Source organism: Eleutherodactylus coqui, chromosome 8 (genome assembly GCF_035609145.1).
Source record: "Eleutherodactylus coqui strain aEleCoq1 chromosome 8, aEleCoq1.hap1, whole genome shotgun sequence".
NCBI classification, from domain to species: domain Eukaryota; kingdom Metazoa; phylum Chordata; class Amphibia; order Anura; family Eleutherodactylidae; genus Eleutherodactylus; species Eleutherodactylus coqui.
The window spans coordinates 138,334,188-138,358,711 of NC_089844.1; the positions used below are offsets into that span (position 1 = coordinate 138,334,188).

Genomic DNA, 24,524 nt, shown 5'->3' on the forward strand with positions numbered 1-24,524 from the left:
AGGAATTACCTATTTTACACACCCAAAAGAAAAAAAAAAAACACAGAATTCCGTAGATTTCCTGCAGACTTCACCCTTTGCATTGACATGCTGTGGATTTAAAAGGGACCCATCAACAGATTTAAAAGCACCATAAAGGAAATTATGGTGCTCATATGGCAAGTTCCCCGGAGACCGGGGAGGCATTTTTTAAACATTACAGGGGCAAAGCACAGAAGCCGGGCAAGTAAAAAAAATTACCTCCCAGTCTCCTGGGAAACTTAGATGATAGTGATCATAGCCATATCTGCAGCGCCGGTCAATTTCCACTGCAGGTTTTTTCCCCCACAGTGCATGGATGAGATTTCTTAGCGATGAGGAATCCCACAGCGTCGTTTATGCTACCCATGAATATGCCCGCCCGGAAATATCAGCACCCTGGAAGCAGGATTATCAGGCTCAGCCTCATAAATCGGGACTGGTGACTGTGTGCACAAGGCAGAGGGGTGGGGAGCTGCAGCATTATTGATGTGGCTCCTGTGATGGATGGTCTATAATGCCTCTTTTTTTAACCATGCCCTCCATGCTATGTTGCACATTTAAAACAAAGGGGCAAAACGGGACATAGTTTGATTTTATGTCATATTCATAACGTAGGCAGCAGTGTGATTCTTCGATTGCTTTCCTCTAATGGAATGTAGCCTTCAGGATCTGACTGTTGACTCAGGGAGTGCACCATCAAGCAATCTGGTTATTACTACGTGCACTCAGGACTTATGTATTTAGAAGGGAACATGTCAATGACTATAAATACCATTGGCTAAGCTGTGGTGTGTATAGTATAGGTGACGGGAGACCAGGGAGACTCCTTCAATATTGACCGGGTACCCAATACCTGCGGCGTCCCCCAGCGAAGTCAGAGCACTTTCCATAAAGAACATGTGGCCATTGCAAGCTACAACCCTGGTTGTCAGGATATACTGGGAAATGTACTTTTGCCACAGCTGGAGAGCTGAAGGCAACCAACTGAAATGGTTGCCCATTGATGGCCTAGCCTTGGTAGGGTCTGACCACTGACTCGGACTGTTGTGCTAGATACGGCGGCATTTCTGTGCGACTACCAAGCTCAGTCTTGTGCCCTTGAATGTGGCTGTACTGCAACACCTTACCCAACCACAGGAGGCGCCAATACATCTTGTATGTAGTGTGGTGAACCTCTATGGTTAACCCTGAACTTTCTAGTACATTTCCAACTCAAAATAGGATTTTTTTCCCCCCTTACAGGTCTGTCCACATCAATGATAGACAAATAACTGGTCATAGATACCAGACCATGTCTCACAGGCTATAGACTTAGATTTTATAAGCCATGTTTCTGCACAGTAAGAGACTTGAGAACAGGAATGGTTCTTTAACTGTGACTAACTGCCAGGAAGCGCTAACAGAGGGTAAAGGAGGTAAACAAAAATGCAGATTGGCCAGATGTGAAGCTGATGTATCAACCACTTATGTTGTAAAATTGCTTGCCTTAGGAACAAAGCCTAAAATCGCCCTTAGTGGACTTCTGCTCCTGGACACTCATTTTGTTTTGATTTTAATGGTTTCTGTACCAGTCCCAAAACGTTTTAGGTTTATGACTTTGTAATTCTGTATTACGTTACATGTGTTCCCTTTATTGAAAATCAATAAAACCCCTTGAAATACAAAAGGGTGATCCAGTATTACAAAAAGGTCTCCTTTCAGTGGAAACAGCACCACACCTTTCTGCAGGCTGAGTGTGGTATTGCAGCTCAACCCCATACTCTTCAATGAAGCTAGGGTGCAATACCATACAACTCGTGGACAGGTGTGGCCCTATTTCTGCAAAAAAAAATGACCATGTTTTGGTAACCCTGGACCACCCCTTTAATGTGCTGTGCAAATGTTGATATCAATAAAGCATTCCTAGAAATTTTAATGGCTCCATTGTAAAAAAAAAAAATACATTTTTGGAAATTTAATTTTAAAAAACCCCAAAACCTTACACCCTGTAAACACGAAGGCCGCTTCCTGCTCCTGACACAGGCGTGAAATAACAATTTCAGAAATGCCACAAAGAGCAAAAGCTGCACATTAAAGCAACTCACGCTGAAACACCTTGGAGTCAAAAACACTAAAGTGATCACTGAGAAAAGACTGATGCCCAGACAGAAACGACTCCATCGGCGCCAGTTCTACAACCTCTCTGCTGCACCATTACTAGCTAATATACACATAGCGTTAGGAATAGGTAATGCCCCGTAAGGAGACATGATCTACTTATGGTTCCACATTACAGATCCAGGAGGGGTCATTTGAAGCTTCCGAGCCACAATGAAAATTTTATAACAGCCCCCACTTACCATGTGCCAATTAATATACTGGTGTCCTTTGTGACAGAGGGGGCTTTTGTCCCAAGGCCTGGGTACGGCTGGTATGCTCCGGCACAGACCTACAATACAGGCAGGCACTCTATTCTGGGAGGTACAATACCTCCACAATAACGTGAAATGGAATGTAGCAGAACGGTTCCTCTTTTCCCACTCAGCTCTCGTCATGGTACAGTCTGGGCATCTATAGATTTCTATAGGCATCTGTACCACACAGTGCAACATACCTCTGGTGCCAACAAGGCACTTTACCAGAGTTTTTGAAAGGACATTCCCACCGGGCCCCATTAAAGTCTGATACATACAGATCTCCTCTGTGCAACCATCACCTCTCTCAGGAACAGGGCCAGTAAACTACTATTATGGTAGTATGCAATGGCTGGGGATGGTCAACAGTTACAGAAATAGACAAGCTGGTCATCTTACTCAGTTTTCACAATTCCCATAGCAGTGAATGGGAGTTACAGAAGAAGCGTACCACAACCACGTTGGCTGTTTATCCTCCCGACCAGCTCATACAGAAAGATATGGTAGATATAAAAAGTCTACACACCCCTGTTAAAATACCAAGTTTTTGGCATGTTAAAAAAAAAAATCAGACAAAAGTGAATCGTTTCAGATTTATTTCCTCTTTCAAGGTGACCCGTTATCTGTACAAATCCATTAGAAAATAAATTGAAATCTTTTAGGGGACCCAAAAAAAAAAATTATCAGGACAGCAGCAGTTAAAGGGTTAAGAGCCACAGTCAGCATTAACACCAATTGCTGCGTTTGTGGCCGGGTGTCAACCGCCAAAGAGAGCAGACATTGGCCATAACCATAGCCTGCTTGGCTTCTAAGCCCATTCCATATAAACCCTGTGCATGTAGAATACACATATATGACCTGGGTCGCTAAGAGGTTAAATAGTGCGCATGGCAGAGAACTACATTTTTTGCCCTGGTGAAGGGCTGTACATAAGGCCTTACTATATATCAGAAGGTGAACCATTGAGCAAAAATGCTGGGAAAATGAGTGTTTCAGACCACATGCTGCCGAGAACACAGTATGTTGCCCTACACATGAAATGCGCTGACTACCACATTAACACTCATTACACCGGAGAAGCAATCTCCAGAAGGCTCTTGACACGACCAACGTACAACACGAGGAGCGGCAAGGTATATTTATGTTGAGGCCGTGGGCAGCGCTGATCAAAAGCCTCCGATGGGATAAATGACTTCAGCATCCTAACAAATCTAAAGGCAGATCTGTCCTGCAGATATTCCTTCCGGCAGCCATTCATTCCTTCAGCTGCGATTCCAACAGCTTATGCAAAGAATAGTCTCCGGAGGGAAACTTGCAGCAGGAGTAGAACCGGCCCGAGAGCTATTGATTTTCTTCCCAGCATCACGCACGTAGTTAAGTAATTACACCACAAGTTAATCCCCCTTTTAATAAGCGGACCAATAACACAGTGATTAGTGACTGTGGCTCCTATGCACAGCGGCGCTGCCTGCTTCTGAGCAACACAGGCGAAGTTAAAGGGGTTTCCCAGTCTGATGTAAACAGAGCTGAAAAGGAGATGTCTGGTTTATAAAACCCATTATTAAATAGGGAATTAACAGAAGGTGCCCCCCTACCCCCTCATCTATTAACCAGAGCGGAGAATAGCTACAAGTGCCTCTCACCCTGCATGACCCAGGCATTACAGTTCATGGATAGCACAGGAAATGCTTCATTCTCCCTGTGGTGGTACTGCAGGAAAATGTCACACTTGCTGATGGTTTCCCCACAGATCATCTTATCACTCTTCTAGCAAAGGGATACCCAAAGCAATGAAATGGAACCTCCTTTCTATATGCAAGTGGCTAAAAACCACTATAAAACAAAAATTACATCACATTTGAGGGTTTGTTGCAACTGCATCCAATTTCCTCTGTGAGATAGACTGTTTGCTACAATGTATCAGCCTAGAGTGCAGACTGAGTTTCTGATTGGTACAGAATGTCTCATTGACCAACCTGCTGACTAGGTGGTCATTATCCAGGCGTATCTGCACATATACTGGCCTGAAGCCGCCCCAGTGATACATTTACTTTACTAAAATGGTAACATCCACTTAAGAATACTAAGTCTAATGGAGAAGAAAATCAATAGCTGATTTTCTGTTGCTGTTCCCGTATCCTAGTTATTAATGTTTTTGATCAATCGGTGCTTAGTTGAACAGAACATATAGTTATAGACATTTCTAAATTCTCCTAAATTTCAATGAAAGGACATATGCATCAAATTCTGTGTTCTAGTCACAACCTATTTTTTAAAACACCGTCAAAAATAATTGCGCCCCTAGTAGGTGTTGTTTAGCTGCCAGACTCAGCATGCAGTTACATCTCAGGCACATATACAAATAATGAGAGGTGTGGTGATTAGATGAATGGTCTTGCCACCCAATACCCTACAAGTGATTTCCCCCTTGGCCTATAAAGGCTCTCGGAGGCTCCTTGTGTGTAGTGACCTCTTCTTCCAGTTGTGTGGAGCTTGTTGACCACTAGACGCCTCTTTGACGGAGAGAAGAGATTTCACCCAGTTACCAGAATCTGAGAGGGGCGCATTATTGGGATGTGAGAAGCTGGATGGTCGTATCAACGAATTGTCCCCACCGTCTGTTCTGACCAGACTGTTAGGAGGTAACATGGTATGTTAGGCTGACGGGAGACAATGTCCATCTAGTTCAGCCTGTTTCCACCCTCTAGTTGATCCAGAGGAAGGCAAAAAACCCAAGAGGCAGAAGCCAATTAGTCCATTTCGGGGAAAATTTCTTCCCGACTCCATAATGGCAAACGGAATAATCCCTGGATCAACCTGAAAGTTCCTATCTGAGTGTAAGACCCGGAACTACCGACCTGCTGATGCCCTAATGTCTATATCCTGTAATATCCTTCCGCTCAAGGTGTTGGGACCAGTAGATGTGTGAGGACACACAAGGTGACCGGGCTCAGGACCCCCCAACAGACCACCAGTAGAGAGGACTGTCTGATCGCCTGACAAGCAAAAGCAGGTTCAACTGTTTGATGTCCGCCATCCAGAGACAGGTGGCGCCATCGTTACAAGCCAGTGTCTGTCGAACCATTTCCAGGCGCTTAGCTAATTGACTTTTGTTCTCATGGTGTCCATTATATGTACTAGCTTTGAGACTCCCCATCGTCTCAGTTTTTAGTGGTGTTGTGAGGAATTAAACTTGATGCTACGGAGGGGAACCAGGTTTAGTTTGGGCACAGACGACGGCTGTGTTCGTGTCTGGAGCACCTCAATCCTGCCTTTGCTGTGGAGCGGCACACTGCCCCCTGCTGGTGTGATGGTCTGGGGGGGCCATCACATACGACAGTCGGTCACCCCTAGTAGTGGTATGAGGGACAATGACAGCTCAGCGATATGTTCAGGACATCCTGCAGCCACATGTGTTCCTCTCATGGCGGCTTCCAAGAGGCAGCAGGATAATGCTCGGCCGCACACAACAAGGGGGGGGTCACAGGAAACCCCCACAACATTGTCACACTTCAATGGCTGTCCGGTCGCCAGATTTATCTCCAATAGAACATGTATGGGATGCCAACTTCGTCAGCCTACGATTTTGCATGATCTGGAGGCTCAATTATATCAAATGTGTAATAATACAGACCCTGTATGCCTCAATGCTCCCCGTATCAGATCTTGTATCCAAGCTAGAAGCAATACAAAAGGGTACTAGAGCCTCCAGGCTTGCCCTTATATCTTGTATCCAAGTTATATGCGGTACAACAGGGTACTAGAGCCTCCATGCCCACCCGTATCACATCTTGTATCCAAGCTAGAGGTGGTGCAACAGGGTACTAAATACTCCATGCCTGTCTATATGACATCTTATATCCAAGCTAGAGGCGGTATAACAGGGTACTGGAGCCTCCATGCCCATCTGTATCACATCTTCTATCCAAGCTAGAGGCGGTACAACAGGGTACTACAGCCTCCATGCCTGCCCGTATCACATCTTGTATCCAAGCTAGAGGCGGTGCAACAGGGTGCTAAATACTCCATGCCTGTCTATATCACATCTTGTAACCAAGCTAGAGGTGTTACAGCAGGGTACTGGAGCCTCCATGCCCGCCCGTATCACATCTTGTATCCAAGCTAGAGGCGGTTCAGCAGGGTACTAGAGCCTCCCTTCAAAGGATCAGTTCTCCACCATAAACTCTCCTTTTGCTCTGATATGTAATCACTTATATCAACATTACAATCACACAGGGAAAGTTTCATTCCATCCCAACAACTTCTAGGGGAGGGAACGTTTTTTGACAATGATTGTATATTTACATTTTTCTTATAAGCCGGAGTTTATACATTTCCACCGACTCCACAGTCCTGCCAAAATCCTCCCTCAGCTGCAGTAGAGAGGTCCGGGTTGTGGGACCATCTCACAGATGTGCTTATATAACAATGGACCTGCAGTATCTATGGGGAGGCAGAGGAACAATATGGTCATACCCCTAAGCTTCATGCTTATGGTAATACTGTGTATGGAGGCATAGCACCTACGGTTCCATTTTACAGACCTGGAAGCTCTCGGGCTGTAATACAAAATGTGTAACAGCCCCCACCGACCATGTGTCATGTATAATACTTGTGTCTTATGAGGCGGCTGCAGGTACCTGGGCTCAGGTGCATCTACTAACTCTACACCCCTTAGTGGAGGCCCATGTTCTCACGCACAAGCCAGCAATGACCTTGTATCTCATCACATCAGAAAGGTCACAGACATGCATTTTAGGCATTATTTGCAAAATTATACACACCCCGAGCTTGGAAACAATTGAAAAGCTTCCCTAAGGGTGCCTTAGGCTGCTTTCTCATCTGCAGTATGGGTTCAGTTCAGGAAGCAAGAAAATACAATCCCCTGGACGAACGGATACATCTTATGATGGAGCTGAGCAGCAGCCAGCGGACCCCTTTGAGAATAATTGGGTCCTTTCGGTTTCCGCTCAGTTGCCTTGCATTTTATCGGAAGAAAAAGCGCTGCATGCAGCCCTATTTCTTCTGGTATTGTATGCTGGATCTGCGACGGACCTTCCGAACGGAGGATTCAGCGCCAATGTGACCCCTGGCCTTATACAAGCTACTGCTAGTGCTTGTGTTTTCCCAACAATTGCAGGGCTGCAACTGCAAGCTCAGGTGCAACCTGGCGCTATTACCCAACCATTAACAGCGCTCATGTAATAGCACCCGTATATGAATGACAGGATAAAAAAAACTAAATACTACAGGCCGATTCTCCCACTAGGAACCCCAAATCTTCCCCAATAGCTTTGTATTATTTGCCTGGTTCCCCGTGAACCCGCACATGTAGTCACCTTGTATGTATCCCGCAGCGTTTTCTGACCACGGTGCCTCCAGCATCCAAGCACTTTTGTATGCGAGTCTGTATATTTGCGCTGGTAATGCCAGCAGCCTCCCGTCATATTGTGTCTTTAGTGCTTATTGCTGTATACCACGCCCTTCAGTAAATCCCACAGGTGGCGTCGGGTCTGGGGATTTGGCGGCCGCGTAATTTTCTCAATTAATTTGGTAATGGAACTAACTTTCAGTTTCCCTCATACCTGCATTAGATGTATGGCACATGGCGCCATCCGGTTTCAACTAACACTCCCAGTCGTCTCGTATTTTTTTCCCCCATCTATTAGTAAGCGTCCTTCACCAGAGTTGTTCTGAACGCCCTATTACACTTCTTTATATCAACCCGTTGTTCTTCAGTATTCTCAAATAAAAACACCAGTACACATTGGAGGCTCACTGCGCCAAACGCCTGTTCGGCAGTTGCGCCTTGATGTCACGGGTACAGTGATAAAAACAGTCTTTGCTGCCAACAGCAACCAATCACAGTGCAGCTTTCATTCCTCATAGTGCTCGTGAAAAATGAAAGCTGCTCTGCGATTGGTTGCTACAGGCAACAAAAACATTTTAATTAATCTGCGCCATTCTTTATAATCTTCCTCCATGTCAGTTTTCACAGGGAACCAGACCAAATTGACAGATGATCGAGGAATGTCGGGCTTCCTAGTCAGAGACCCTCCTAGTAGAATTTGTATTGTTTTTGCTTTTTGTTATTCGGTCCAATTTCCCCGCAAGCAGTAAGCCGCGCACGCAGCCGCCAGAGCGAGCGAGTACCTTGCAGTTCACTCATGTGTGCAGCCCATTACCACCTTGGGCAAATTACTTTCCTTGTCTACCTGATTTAGCCTGCTGAATGCAGAACTCTGCAGACAAGCTGCGGTACATTCCATTATAGGGGACACACAAACATTTGTCGCCGTTTTGTATATGTAAGCTAGACGGTCCTGGGATGATTTTTTTTCCGCTTGTGTAACATTTACCTGGTGCTTAAAGGGAACCAGACCCCGAGCCAGAACCCTTTAACACTCTCCGTACAGGTCTGTTTTAGCAAATACTTGCATTCCCCATGAAATCAAGTCTGGAGCATCTTCTCATTGAACTCTGCATTGTGCTGTTCCTCCTGTTATTCCTCCTGAAAATGCATAGATACACTGAGAACTGGGTGCTACCATTAAGCTTACTAATGGGGCATGTCCCTCTCACTGTCTAACCAGTAATGAAAAAATAGGGATTTAAGAAACAGTCACAAGAGGATTAATAGTTGCAATTTATTTTTACAGTTCCAGGAGGAATAACAGAGGAACAGCCCAACAGAATACAGAGTCTATTTAAATCACAATTGTTAAGATCCTGTCTCCTACTTTTGGTCCTATGAGCTAAGCTTATGGGCTGAAAGTAGGTGACCCATGATTCTGGGGATGTAAGTGTCATACTTACCTTCCTGGCTGCTCCCCTAATGAGCGCTGCAGTGCATTGATCATCGCTAAGTAGTCCGCCTATTATAAAACTAGAACAGAGACACACAAACCTCGCACGAATGTGAACCCCATTCTTTTGAATAGCGTTGTACACTTGAACGATTTTTTTCCCATATAGTGGCACGGGGGGGGGGGGGGGGGGAGGGAAAAAAGAAAAAAAAATCACAGTACATCCTATTTTTGGGCGTTCCCTCGGAATGTCTTGCATCACCCATTGTGAGTGCAATGCGATGTTTACCCATTGAAAACAACTTTACCGCCGCGGAAGTTCGCTACTTTCCCGAAGTAATGCGAGATGGTTTGAACACAAAAACACCTTGCTTCCGCAGGGACATCGCATGTTGGCGAGCGCGATACTGGGCCGAGTTTCACAGCCCGTAATCGCACTCACCCATGTGAAATTAGCCTATGGCTATAGAACTGATACTCCAGGGGGAAAAAACGCCGCTGTGAGTGGGCCAATAGAAATCAATGGGCTATCAGCATGGCGTGTTTTACCCGCACGCCTTGCACAATGACAATAAGCCTGTGTGAGCGCTTTTAAGCTGATCAGGTACCTCAAAGTAACTGCAGACAAGATTTTTTTTTTAAGAAACTTCCCTTTTTTTCAAGAAGGGGAAGCATGGTTCAAATTGCTAAAAAATGTAGGGCATGAACAGTTCTTGTAGTGCGGACAAGTATCACTTAGAGCACAAATGAATCAACTACCGATTACCAAGAGAGATAACGGGTGAGCAGGATCTGTGGCAACAGCCGGCGTTATCACAGCCTACACGTTACACAAGCTTTCTAACATTTTTAACAAACTTTAAGTTGCTTATCTCCTTCACTTCCGTTTTGGCGACAGCCCTGGGGGAAGGAAATGGGCGTGATCCAATATAGATACCTCACGGAATTCATCTTGTTATCATCAATAGACAGGGAGGTCGCGTTTTCCACCGACTGGCTTATCCCATCAGACGGGAAAAGACTCACAAAGGACCAGCAAGATACAGTATGTGATGTAATGTACTTCATACTATAAAGTAACTTCAAGTATCCCTCAAGGGGCCATCTGGTTTGGAAAACCAATTTTTAAATAAGATATGAGGGTGTTCCAAGTACGTCATTTGGGATTATCAATTGGTCAGGTTGTAGATAATGTGTCACTCTGGAGGACCCAGCACTTCCGTGCATTACACAAACAGTCCACTAATTTCAATGGAAACCATGCAATGCTTTAATTCGCCTGTGGAGGTGCTGCAGGGAAACAGAACACTTGTATCAGGTAAGGTCCTTTGACATTGTCGGGCACGGATACCCAACAAGTTGTCCCAGTGATATCATTCCTGTGCTTTTACTCATCTCTCAGTGAATGGAATCAGAGCGAAGCGGGGATCATTCCAACCCGCTCGTCTCCATTCACAAACACAGATGAGCGCCTGCCTGTTTACATGGATGGATCAGAGTTCAGTTTTTAAGCATGCAGAAACTGAGCAGCGATCAAACTTATCGTTTGCTGTTCAGTTGTACATGCATTTAGACCCAACGATAATCGTTCAGATTCCTGCGATCAGCCTGTGATCGCGGGAATGGCCCGTGTAAAAGGCCATTACCATGGGAGCTTCTGAGCGGAGTGGTTGGGGAGGGGAGCAATATTGTAAGGATGGGTAATCTGAAAACCTAAAATTTCAGACAGCGCGTCCGAGATGTTGTAGAAGCATCACCTGAGACATCTGCGTGTAGTTCTATCGCAGTTTTTGATGCAGCTCTGGCTTTACCATATTGAGAACTACAGCAGATTGCAACAAACAGCCAACCCCAATCCTATCCTCCATAGGTACCATCCCAACACATGGCAAAAAGACAACCTTATGGGGTTTCACACACTACTGAACCTTCAGCCAAACGCCGTGGAATATTACACCGTACGGAAAACGCCGTACCCAAATACCTACGTCTGATGTGTAAATGTTGATTCGCAATTGCAAATGGCCAAATTCTGCAGCGAATCCCCGTTAGACATGCAGATTTTCATTTGGAGTTTTCTGGCAGGTGTGTTTTTTTGCGCGTGACAAAAAAAAAAAAAAAAAAAAAGCACAAATGCGTCCAGTCATTGAAATGGCTAATTAGCCTAATGAGTTCAAGATGTGTTCTTTTTCCTGCATCTCCTAGTGTATTGCAGGCGCATTTGTGCATTTCCATTGACTTCTATGGGGACTTTTGATGTGCAAATAAACAGGAAAATAGAGCAGGTTTCGTTTTTGCCTTTTTTTTTTGCGCGCGACTGAAATGCGCAGGAAAATACGTGCCTGTGAATGAACCCCTTGCAATTCCTGGGTTCCATTTACTGCGTATTTTGCACATATACGCCTGTGTGAAGCCGCCCTGAGGCCCCCCTCACGCTGGCGTTTTTTTCTGCGTTTTCAGTGCAGCTGTCAATCACTACCATTGATTTCAAGGGGGCTTCTCGCGCAATTGCATGTGTGGTAATTGTGCAAACATTCTATTATTTTGCCTAGATTTTAAATGATGTCTAGTAGTCTAGTCAGCACCGACACTACACTAAGGTCTTCTCCGCTGCGGTGCATTTCAGGAGGTGTAGCTTTTCTACAAGCAGTAAGCATTAGTCTATGCGGCCCTCATGCTCTGCTGCGGTGCAGTAAACATTAGACTGATGCTCTGACGTTATTGGATTGTTTTATAGAATGGAATGATCCCAGCGGCTGCTACTTTCCTCCGGCCGTCAGACACGAATCTCCTTGAAGTTGTTTTTAACGTTTTTATCTCCTCTCGCCTTGGAAACTGCTCTCATATTGCATCACTCACACTCTTTTCCACTCCATTGCTTTCCCACCGCGTTACTGGTATCAGTCACATGTACATTTACTTCCCGTCTCCATCTGCGTTCAATCAGACGCCATGAGAATGCCACCCAATCATCTGTGAGGTGGGAGAATAAAGACTGCTGAACATCACAACGATGTACCAACAGGCTGCAACCAGGGACAGTTTTATAGAAAACTCTCCGCTTCCTGTTTTTGGATAGAAGTTTGCCGAATTTTCGGTCCACACAATACTGCCATGATAATACCGCCATATACAGACCAAATAATATCCCCATATAGTGCCAAGAAAATACTTCCTTTTACAGCACACAATATACCATGCAGTGGCGAGATATTACTACCAAATACAGTACACATCGCCTTCTAGCATCATAATACTCCTATATGAGGCACACCTGGTACCACCATATAGTGCCAAGATAATGCTACCATATCCAGCTTACGTAACACCATGTAGCACCAAGATAATACCCCCATATACAACACACATTATATGGGTATATAGTGCCTAAATAATATATAGCATCCAAACATTGCTCCCCTAAAGAGCCCCATATAATACTACAATCTCCAAATTATACCATCATACTCCACTAAATACTCAATGGTGCTAATTTTCACCTGGGGTTACAGTCCTTGTAAGCCCCACAAAACACAAAAGTCCATGAGTAAGTGCCAGGTCTTAATAGAATGCCTGTAGAAATATAACATACTGCAATAATGAAGTACTGCGGTATATTGCGTAAGAGATCACACAATCGTTAATTCTCCTATGGGTACAAAAAAAAAAAAAAAAAAAAGTAAAAACATTTAAAAAATTTTAATTAGAAAGTTAAAATAAGAATAGGGAATTTAAAGAAAACACTTCACAGTTGTCACATAAACAAAGGAATCGCCATATCTAAGCCCAATTTATTAAAACATCACGCTATTTAACCTACACGATGAACGTCATCAGAAAAGAAAAATACGCAATATTAGAATTGCATGTTTTTGGACACCCCTGTCTCCAAGAAGAAACTGAATAAAAAAGACATTTTTGTACCCAACATGGTACCAAAAAAACTTGAACGTCTCACAAAAAAAAACGAGCCTTCACACGAGAATAGACATAAAAATAAAAGTTATGGAAATCCAAAGATGGGAACAGTGAGCGCCTTTTCTAATTTTTTTTTCAGTACAACAAAATATATGTAAATTTGGTATTGCCGTAATCGTACAGACTAGAGATGAGCGAGCATACTCGCTAAGGACAAATACTCGATCGAGCACTGTCCTTAGCAAGTACCTGCCCGCTCGAAAGAAAAGATTCGGCTGCCGGCGGCGGGGAGGAACGGAGGGGAGATCTCTCTCTCCCTCTCCCCCCTGCTCACTGCCGCAACTCAACCATCACCCGCGCCGGCAGCCGAACCTTTTCTTCCGAGTGGGCAGGTACTCGCTAAGAACAATGCTCGATCGAGTAATTGCCCTTAGGGAGTATGCTCGCTCATCTCTAGTACAGACCCATAGAATAAATATGTCATTCTACCAAAGTATGAATGCCGTAACCTCCCACCCCTGCGCAAATCATGAAATTGCTTTTTTCCCATTTCACCTCACTTGGAAATTTCTTAAAAAGTTTCCCAATACGTTATAGGATACTTTAAATGGTACCACTGAAAACTAAAACTCATTCCGCAAAATACCAAACCCTCATATAGCTATGTCAGCAGAAAAATAAAATGTTACGTTTTTTTTTTTTTTTAATTGCAGATGGGAAAAATCAGAGAAAAAAAAAAGGGCTGCAGCGGAAAGAGGTTATGATCAGGACAATATCGGCACTACAACCCCACTGTGAATGGCCTCCGTTCCAGCTCCTTCTATAGAGCACTTCTGCATCTCATGACAACTCAGTCACTTCCTTTCGAACGACTATTTGTGGCACATCGAGAACATCTGACAATCTGTGACAGCGTTATCTGCCTCTTGTCTTATCTTGATGGCCTCTAGAAGTTTCCAGCGTAAAAGTAAATGATGTTCTCTTATTTACGCCTTAATGGTTGAGGCTAAAATGCGGGTTACCAAAACAGTTGTGCAACCTCACTATTTCCCTATGGGAAGGGGGGAGGTAGATCAGCACCTATAAAAATTCAAACCATTGTTTTACAACTCCCTCCATAGATTTGGGAGGTACTGGTTCTCATTGTGGTGATCCAGTTTACAGGCAATGCTCCATGGGAAAAGTATGCAAATTAACCCTCCCCAGAAAGAGGAGTCACTGAGATGCATGACTGTTTGATTAACCAGCAACATAAGTGTGAGCATCACTTGCTCAAAAGTCACCCAGACCCCGATCTTTGCTCCCATAGACATACCTCAGTTCCTGCTTGGATTACAAAAGTGGGACTCTGACTCTAAAGAGGTAGGAAAGTCACCCTGACAGCCCATATGTAGCTTAAAGGAATGGTCCCTCCAAAAGAAGATATCCCCTATCCAGTGGATAGGGAATAAGTTACTCACTGATGGGGGGCCAACTGTTTGGATCTCCAGAAAACTATTTGGAGTGTCCCTGAATGAACGTAGCAGTGGCCCCACATGTGCAGCGCAGCTCCATTCACTTCAAAGGGACTGCCGGAGATAGCCTACTGAAGTGAAAGGCACAGCATCTTGTATGTGCAATCACCACTCCACAGCCGTTCTCAGGATTGGAGGGGGTCTCAGTGGTAGAAATCAGTAGCAGTTAGCAACTTCTCTCCTATTCTGTTGTTAGGGGTTAACTTATCTTAGTGGGACAACCCCTTTAAGAGCCACCAATAAAGACCTCACGCATTGCCCTGCAAATGCCCCATTCACGTGCTTTGGAAAAATCTACATGACCAACAACCAAGTCACTAATCACAACTTCATGCAGTTTCCCCTCCCCCATATCTACATTTAATGAGCAAATCTGACTTTCTGAATTAATATGACATGAGAAACATATGTTCTCCAAGACAGCAAGTCTTCAGGGCATCTCTCCTGTACATGCAACGGTAAAACTAAGCAAGACTCCTAAAGCAGCTTCAGACATGCAACCACTGACTACTACCAGGACTGCAGCAAGGATCAGATCCAAGGTCATGAACATTGCTCCGATTCTGCTTACCAAGGTCCCACATTACAAGCAGCAGCACCTAGAAGTCTATCACAAGGTAGATGGTACAGAAGACTCTGGGAAGTAGTCTTGAGGAACCCGGAAGACAAAGAAAGTCAAAAATTTTATCTTAAAGCAATTCTTTACAACTTAAAACCCATTTACACGCAAACATAATCTTTCAAACGATTGAAAGATTGAAAGTTTTAGCGATCCTTTTTGCATAAAGTGTTAATGGACACTAATGTCCATTAACACTTTATCATCTTTATTTGCATGTAAATGAGCCTCCAGGAGCTGTTTACAGAGCCAGGCTTGTGATTAGTCCCACATCCAGCTGTGCACACAGCTGCATTGTTCCCCTGGGGGGCTGCGGGCAATTAACAACGTTACCTGCTGACTCCTGTCGAGAACACAGCATGCAGTCTGTTGAGAGACTCCCTCTCTGCGGCCGAACGATGGATTTTAAGTTCCAATGTCCAGACAAAAAGTGCAAGATGCCCACGTTTACATGTAACAATTATCACTCCATACAACCTAGAGGAAATTCTGATTCAAAGGGCCATTCCGGTGAATTCTTTTTTCATTCATTATGTAGCGAGCGCCCCAATATATATTCATTGGCTAGCTTGTTTAGTTGCTTTTTCATTAAGCATAATTCCTGTATGACGAACTGTACCACACAAGCTCTTTAGAGTGGAACACAGAACCTAATACAGTTACTGCTGATGAGAAGAGATTCCTGACAGTATTATAGTAAAGAAAATGATAATCCAGCTTCCTGACTGTAGATTTATGATCTGTAGGTGAAGACTGAAGGTAATGATAATCACACTGTCCTCCCTGCAGGCAGAGATGGTACAAACTCTAGCTATTCTTGATGATGTGCTGATTTATTTTGGGATTGATAACACAGAACAAGGAGAAAGCAGAGCAAAATCTCAGCATCAAGATGATGCCTGGTAAGCATCAGACAGGAGGCTACACTGCATGGAAGTGACTGCAATATCCGAAGCATGGTCGACAATCAGGTAGGGGGTGCGGGTATAGAAACCTGTATTTTCACAAGAGAGGCCTTTTAATAGAGGGGCGTCTTCCATTCAGGATCTCCTCGTAAGACTGAAAAGTGATTATAAAGAGTCTTTTGCTGTGGAGGACCTGCCCTGCTTTACACAGACAACCCACTTAGTGACACCTTTTTACAGTGGGCACTAATGGGCTTGGCTGACCACTGACATCCAGGTCTTCGCCAGCAAAGATGGCTGCACCGCTTCTTTGACTGCCAAATATATACTGTGCACTAGTATTCATTGTCTAAGACACTACATGCTGTTCTGACCGGTCAGTGTTGCTCAAGTGGGCAATGCCGGCCAATCAAAGCAGGTGCAGGGGCTTAGACTATTAATGCATACTAATGTATAGTGTATATCAGGCAGTCAGAGAAGCGGTGAGGCCATCTGGACCGGAGAGTGTTCACATGTAGCGGATTTGCAGATTTTTTGTAGCAAGTCTGCGCCAAAAACGGATTTGCTGCGGAGTACCTGCAGGGGATATTCCGCAGCAAATCTGCAGCGCATTTGTTTTTTGATGCATCATTTGGCGCATAATTCACCCCCTCGTTTGAAGAAGTGGAATCCGTGCAAAAATCCAACGCAGGGGGTCATGCGCAGTGCACCCTTTTTTGGTTTAGACTTCCCACGACATTGCTTAGTAATGACGCGGGGACCCGCAGCCCTCATGCAATGTAAATAGAGAACAATGGGCTTTATGTCGCGAATATACGTGGTAAAATAGAACATGCCGCGTTTTATTTTCCGCTTGCGGATTATGCAATTCTGACACACCAATGTAATTGCATAATTCAATGCATTTGATTGAGCTGCGTATCACACGCTCACGGAATCCGCAATTCAAATTGGGTCATGTGAGACCGGCCTTATAGTGGGACTGGAGATAAGCATTACACAGATCAAACAGGATCCTATTGGGCCGAGTCATTTATTGGATCCGGGAAGAGATTCCTAAGCCTGTAGCTGCCATTCGAACATTTCTCCTGTTCCGCAAGTAATTGCAAGCGGCGTATATCAGACATTCCCGTGCAGCATGCGGCGCAGAGTATACACCGGGCTCCGAGAGGCTTTTTAACATCATTATCTGTTGCATAATTACAAGCAGCGGGATATTCCTCTGCAATGGAGACGCCGCTCTACACAACCACAGGAGGACGTCAATAAATCATAGCATGGCAGCTCTGCGGAAGGGAAGAGTCTCCCGGCCGCTCACAAGTCCCAGCAAGGTGGATGGAGGACAGCACTAACCTTGACACTGGAATCCCTGCTTGCCAAAACCCCTGCAAGAAAAGAACAAACGGAGAGCGGATTACATAAGCGCACAGCATTAGCATTCTGCTATTCTACATTTCTGCAGCTTGTGTACCACAAAAGACAACGAAAACCTTGAGTCACGACCACATGCAGAGCTGCACGCAACATGTATAGCGGCACATACACCGTATGAGCGCGGCATCCACACGTGACAACCCCAACATAAGGGGGATGCACAGGGGTGGTTTGAACTGCGGAATCCAGAGCGGGCGACGGCCTCTGCAGCAAATACTGTCCATAGCATGCAATGCAAAAGGGATTCTTCATGGACACGAGCAGAAACCAACTGTGGATGGAAAAAAGGAAGAAAAAAAAAATCGCATCATGCTTCATTTTCCTGCTGCTTCCACACGGGCGGCTTCCAATGAAGTCAATGGAAGCCGACTGACCCGCAGCCCGTCCGCAATTAACATTGCGGATTTCACAGAGTTGAAAAAAAAATTTCTGTACTGTGCATGTCCGACGACGAGCCGTGCGGACCATCTGCTGTGCAGAAAAGAAGAAGAAAATACAAGTATGCGCGGATTGCGGCTGGGCACAGGGTCGGATTCCGCTGCTGGCTCCGGGATCTGACCCGCCTGTGTGCATGCGGCCTAAGGAGGGACTTAGATAAGAACAGTGACACCTTCAGGAGCGTCAAAAATGGCGAGGGATCGCTTCCAAGTGACGGTAGCCAGCACAGCGCCATAGTGCAACTAATGCAAGACGTAGGGGTCACCCTAAATGATGCAATAGTAATCCGCCCCTAAAAGTTACTTCAAGGGGTTTTCTTGTTTTCTGCAGGTCACTGTAGAATGTAAACGTTCTGCAGCTTTCGTGTATAAATTCGTCATACTTCAAGTGAATGGGAATATTCGCTTCGGGCCGCGTTCACATCAGCGTTATGGCATTCCATTTTCCTGTTCGGTCATGGACTGCCAGCCGCAGAAGGGTATGTCACATGACAAAAACGGACCAATCCCAACCAACCCCATTGACAATAAGAGCCCGTCAGACTGCCGTCATGTCACCCAGTGCTTCTCCAGACCAAACAGAGCAGTAGGATTTTGCGTCAGGGGTGCCGAACGAAGTCTCTAATGCAGATGTGAACACAGCCTTATATGCAGCCAATATAACCCCAGACTTCTCATAGCTGAGGGTTCGTTACAATTGTATTCAGTCTGTGGACTGAGCACATCAGCAGCACATTTCTCTCCTCAGGCCTAGACTACAGCAAAATCCCATCTGTTAGATGTACGTCTGTGCGGTTTTTCAGCTATTAGATGTAAACTAGAATGTTCCCATTCCCTGACAGCAAGCAGAGATCTTTAAAATGGTGACAGATTGAGAAACAAAGGGGCACATTTGTGAAAAGCTTTTCCACCATGAAAAGTCGCATATGTTTGCACTAACAGGTATTTGCCTGGAAATTTGACTCTTTTTAGCTCTCTGCAGAGGCCCCGCCAGTTTTTCAAAAAGTTGGTGGGACTTGTCAGGAGGAGACGTGGCCCCCAGACTAACATAGAAAACTGGCGGAAACTGACTATAATGGGGTCCGTTCACTTTCCACTCAGCTGCCCGGCTGAAAACCATGAGAACATAACTTTAGATAGTGGATCAGCTTTCCATTAGGCCATGATTAAAGGGGTTGTCCGGGGATTTTTTTTCTATTGATGAACTGTCCTCAGGATAAGTCATCCGTGGTAATCAGCTGATCACCGGCAGTGCTGTCACTACAGCGCAGCGGAGCAGCCTGGTTTGGTATTACAGGAGCAGCTCCTATTAAGTTCAATGAAAGCTGCACCTTCAACACCAGCCTGGGGCGCTGCGCTACGGTCAGCCCAATGCGATTCCTGCGCTTTCCATTGCGACAGTGGCAACGGCAATCAGCTGATCACCGGGAATCCAAGAGGCGGACCCCTATTGATGACCTATCCTGAGGACAGTTCATCAATAGAAATAAAAAAGGCCAGGACAACCTCTTTAAAGGGTTAATCCCATTTTTTTCGGTACATTCCCATCTGCACCACAGGCTTTACTTGGCCCCTCAGCACAGATCCAGCATTACCTAGTGCAGCATGCTACAGTTCGGCATGCCGGACGCCCGACTGATCCCATTATAATGTATGGGGTCTGCTGGGCGCCATTGGATTCAGTCATAGGACGGATCCTTTCTCAGCCTGCGTTCCGTCTTCTTGCTCCCACTGCGAAACAGGAAGCGGTTAGACATCTATGGTAGATCCACACAAGATGCCACACGTGTCCGGTAGATGGGGGTTCAGATGAAACGGAGAATCACTTTAGAGGGACCCCCTCCTACCATATGTAACACTCAATATCATCAACTCCAGCACTAGAAAGACCTTGTCTATGAACACTTACTTAAAGGGGCATTCCGGGCATTTAAACACTCTGCAGTAGTGATGACCTACCCTGCCCGCCGCTCAGCACTCAGCCCTCATCCTCACTAGCAGGGGGTCGGATGTTGGCAGCTCCGTCCACATTGGGGTTGGGGATAAAAGTGCAATAGAAGGTATAGTTCCCACTGAAATCAATGTAAGCTACACCTGCAGTCAACAATACAGGCTGAGCAATACGGGCAGCCTACTGGCATTGGTTCATTCTAACAATGCACATATGAAACGTAACTACAGCCCACTGCAGCAGCGGGCACACGCCAATTCCATGAGTGTTGGCAGCGCTCGTTGCCAGCCCTCGTTTCCCCTGCCCATCATCAGCCGTTTATTTTAATGCCCATTCAATCTGGCCGGAGCTGCAGAATATTAATACGGTGCCCAGCTGGAATGCAGATCAAGCACTGCAGACAGGCGGGAGAACGCGGATTGTACAGCGGAGGGACGCTGGCCGTGAAAGAAGACAGACCGTGTCTGCGCTGCCGCATAGAACGCCAGGCAGGAAGCAGGTGTGAGATAACCGCATCATATATGGGCTATGGTTTCCCCTGAACCTATAGAAGGGGAACACAGAAAAAGATCTCCTAATGCCCCACGGAGGGCGCCGTATGCGGAAAGCAGGCTGCGGTCTGACTTCAACGACTTCCTTACATCTCAAGTACACCAAAGACAGTCATGTATAAGACAGTGCACAAATAGCAATCGCTTCATGTGCAGAAACGGAAGGAATCACCCCGGGTCTGATAAAAGGGGACTCCTGTTTTAGGACAGGTATTTTAATTTCCCTGCAAGCTTAAAGGGGTTCTCCAGGTATTTAACCCCTCGCAGAACTAATGACCTATCCTCAGGATGGGTCATCAGTGGCTGATCAGCAGGAGCCCAGCGTTCAGGACCGCCGGTGGTCAACTGATCTCACTGCAGCTGGGGCCGTACATCCACACTAGGGTCGGAGCCGAAGTGGTATAGAAGTCTTCGCTCCCATTGAAATGGGCGCTACGCATCTTCTATAGCACTTCCGTCTCTGACGGACGGAGCTGTCCATATCAGACTTGCTGCAGCGAGTGCGGGAGCTGAGATCAGGTGATAACGAGGGGTCCAGCAGGCCCCCGCCGATCAACTACTGATAACCTAGGATAGGACATCAGTACTGCTAGGGGTTAAAATGCCTGAAAGACCCCATTTAAAAGTTGTTCAAGATTTTTTTTTAAATGGCTACTTTCTTCAATAAACAGCGCCACCCCTCTTTACAGGCTGTGTGTGGTATTGCAGCTCATCCTCATTCACTTCAATGAAGATGATCTGCATATGTTTGGCACTGTTTTTTGAGGGGGAAAAAAAACATGTTTTTTCTAATCATGAGCAAGCCAGTTAAAGGGATTTTTTTGCATGCAAAATTGATGGAATAGTTTATAAATTCCACCAATGTCGGATCCAACGGCTGGGCCCCCAGTTATACCGTGCTTGGGGGCCCCCACTGATGGACATAGGTAATAAATACACTATTCTTGAGGGCAATATGAAAAGGTATTCTGGGACTTTTATTACTTTTCTCAGGATAGGTCATCAATAGTTGATCAGCGGGGATCATATCGCTTGGGATCCCCGCCGATCCGCCGGGCTTCTGTCAGTACAGTGGGCAGGATGTCGTCATCCGTGGTCGGGGCCAGAAGTGCAACAGACGGTTTCACTTGCATTGAAACCAATGGAGGCGATGCCTTCTATTACACTTCCAGTTTTAGCCACCGATGATGAGGTCCGGCCCCACTGCACTGGGAGGAGGCAGGACAATCAGAGGGGATCCCAAGTGATGGAGCCCCACTGATCAACTATTGATGACCCAGTCGTAAAAGTCCCAAAATACCTTTTTAATTCCCATAAGAAACAATTCCATAGCATCTTTTCTTTCTCATCGTTCCTCTGTTACTCCTCCTGGAAACGTAAGATAAATTGACAACTGGCTATTACCATTCCTTGAGTCAGTGGGTTGTTACATTCTGACAGTGTATTGACAAAGGAGAACGGTAAGCAACCAGTTCCTACGTTTCCAGGAAGAATAACAGAGGATGGGCACAATGTAAAAGTTATATGAAGAGATGCTCCTGATGTGTCTACTGTGGGGAGGACCCCAATTTAAAGGGATTTTGCATCTCCTACAAATACGGCTCAACTGCTGCCAAATGCTAAAATGAGAGCGTCATTCCCAAGACCCCCGCCGAGTCTTAGTGTCACTGCTGGCCATATTTGGTGACATTGGCAATTAGCAGCTGCAGTGACAGGTCCACGGGCGATTCCTCATCACGCTGCGATGAGGGAGGGGATTCTGGGTGGCATGTGAACTATACGGACTACAAGTACCAGCATGTAGGATGTGAGCCTGAACACTGATATTGCACAGACGCGGCGCATCACGTCCCACGCCAATACTCTGCGCAATAAGACGTAACGTTGCCAGTAGTTAAAACATGCCTGTCTCTTTCAGCAAGACTCCAACTCATACTCGTATATGAGGAAGGGGGGCAACCAGGCATCCTCACTTAACTCGCCAACTTCTGTCCTACTGGTGCCCACCAGTCACTCAACTCCTCGCACCACCATACGGGGTTAATATCCCAACTGTGCAGAAATGAACTCCGCTTCATCATATAGTGGAAAGTTCGGCAACTTTCTACTATACTTTTTGTTCCAACACCTCATCTCTGCTTGCTGTCAGTGAGTGGAAACATCTATTAAGTCTAGCCAGAGGCTGACAGCCTGTCCTGCCCAGCTCTACACCGCAGCATCAGGACCATCAGTCCTATGTAAACCCTCAAGGCCGGTGATGCAGCCCCATTCATCCCCGTCCACAGAGCTGTCACCGCACTGCAGCGTCTGCGGCCCTACAGGAGGGGGGGATGATGTGATTGACACCCCAACCATAATGGCATCTAGAGAGATACAATGTAACCCGCTGTCAGCTTCCTGCACCGCAGCCATATGACAAGAAAGCGCAATTGTCCTTAACGCCATCCCTGTCCGCAGGATTCCCCGCTCGCCTCCTGTGTGTTCGGTCATATTACCCCACCGCACAACGTGACTGCAGCGCACTTCAGTGTGTTTGCTGCCGCTGCGGAGACATAATTACGCGCTGATAACGAAGCACTTGGCCTCCAGCACTTCACTGGTCATCCAGGAGCGGAGGAGCGTGCAGATGTAGCAGAGCCGAAACCGTCATGTGGTGGATGCATTGTGATAATGCAGTCAGTTCACATGATAAACATAACAAACTCAGCTCTGCTACATCGCAGCACTATAGGATGGCAAAAAGTCACGCAGATGCAGTAGTGACCAAATTAATTACTGGCGCCCATGCCAACGCAACGGAATCTGAACTCCATAAGTGCAATTTAGAGCAATTTTTCGTGTCCAGATCATGGCGAAACATCCCTGTGTGTGATGGCGGCAAACGCTACGCCTTCCAAAAGTGCACCAACAACAGGCATCGTAGCGCGCCAGCCCTTTAAATCCGGTCACCTCTTAACCCCAATCAGTCGAGTGTCACTTACCCCTCTGCCGCTCAACCGGAAAAGACGTACCGGCGCAGCTATCGCACCGAAAGACATTCGCCCAAATCTATGATAGTTGGGATGAAAATATAAAAGAAAAAAAAAAAAGATGTGCGAACTCCATAAAAATCGGATTACGGGCGCCATTTAGAGACCATACTGGCGGTATGCGGCCATATAAATCTAAAAACTTGGTATAGACACCCAAAAAAAATTTCAACGGGTTGCGCATCGACCCGATCAGGTCTGTAAGCGATAATCGTCACCCCATCGCCGCTTATCACCCCGCCACCGATGCGTATTCGGTCGCACCAGTCATGCCTAAACCATCAATCCAAGTATGTAAATGAATGGCTGCAAGAATGGAGAAGTAAGGGGTTAATACTAGCAGATATATGGCATGCACAAGCCGGGGAGCCGAGGCCGCAGCAATGCACACAGACAGATCGGTCGGGGTCGGCGCCCCTTCCTGCTCACCAGATGAAGTCGGTGCAGTGGCTGCAGAAGGTCGGCTGCTTGAAGAAGCGCGCAGTGAACTTGTGGTCCTTCACCTCATGGACGTTCTTCTGGCGGAGGGCGCCCTTCCTGGCGAAGCGGGTGGTGGTGTCCGTCTCCTCCGCTGCAGGGTCAGCCATGCCGCTCCGGTACTCGGTGGTGGTGGTGCTGTTACGGTGACTGCTGGAGGCTGCGCGCTGCTCCGCTCTCCCCGGGCGCACTGCGCTCACTGCACTCTGCACACAGCGGCTGCCGAGCGTCACCTGGACACGCCCCCTCATCTGCATGGCCGCGCCTCTCCGAGCGGACGGGCACGCCCACAAATAGAAGTAGCAGCGGCGGCAGATGTGTGACGGTCCGCAGCAGTGTGAACGGGGCAGCGGCATGCGGCGCAGGAGAGGAAGGATCACATCATAGTCTATACATGGAGGAGCATTATAAAAAGTGGCATCAAAACTGGCACAGGGTGCATAGTCGTTGTGCAGTAGAAGGCTTCACA

The 24,524-nt window shown here is 46.2% G+C and overlaps 1 protein-coding gene across 3 annotated transcripts in view; it reads right to left on the minus strand.

Moving 5' to 3' along the window:
* PRKCB (protein kinase C beta) overlaps positions 1-24,243 on the minus strand; it is a 205,785-nt gene extending 181,542 nt beyond the window's left edge. For all 3 annotated transcript variants that reach the window (XM_066576544.1, XM_066576543.1, XM_066576542.1), the window contains exons 1-2: positions 24,008-24,243; positions 17,530-17,561 (exon numbers count right to left, since the gene is read on the minus strand). In XM_066576544.1, the coding sequence (XP_066432641.1) occupies positions 17,530-17,561; positions 24,008-24,165 (190 nt within the window). In that variant the 5' untranslated portion in view covers positions 24,166-24,243. The remainder of the gene's footprint in view (positions 1-17,529; positions 17,562-24,007) is intronic.
* Positions 24,244-24,524: the final 281 nt, after the last annotated feature.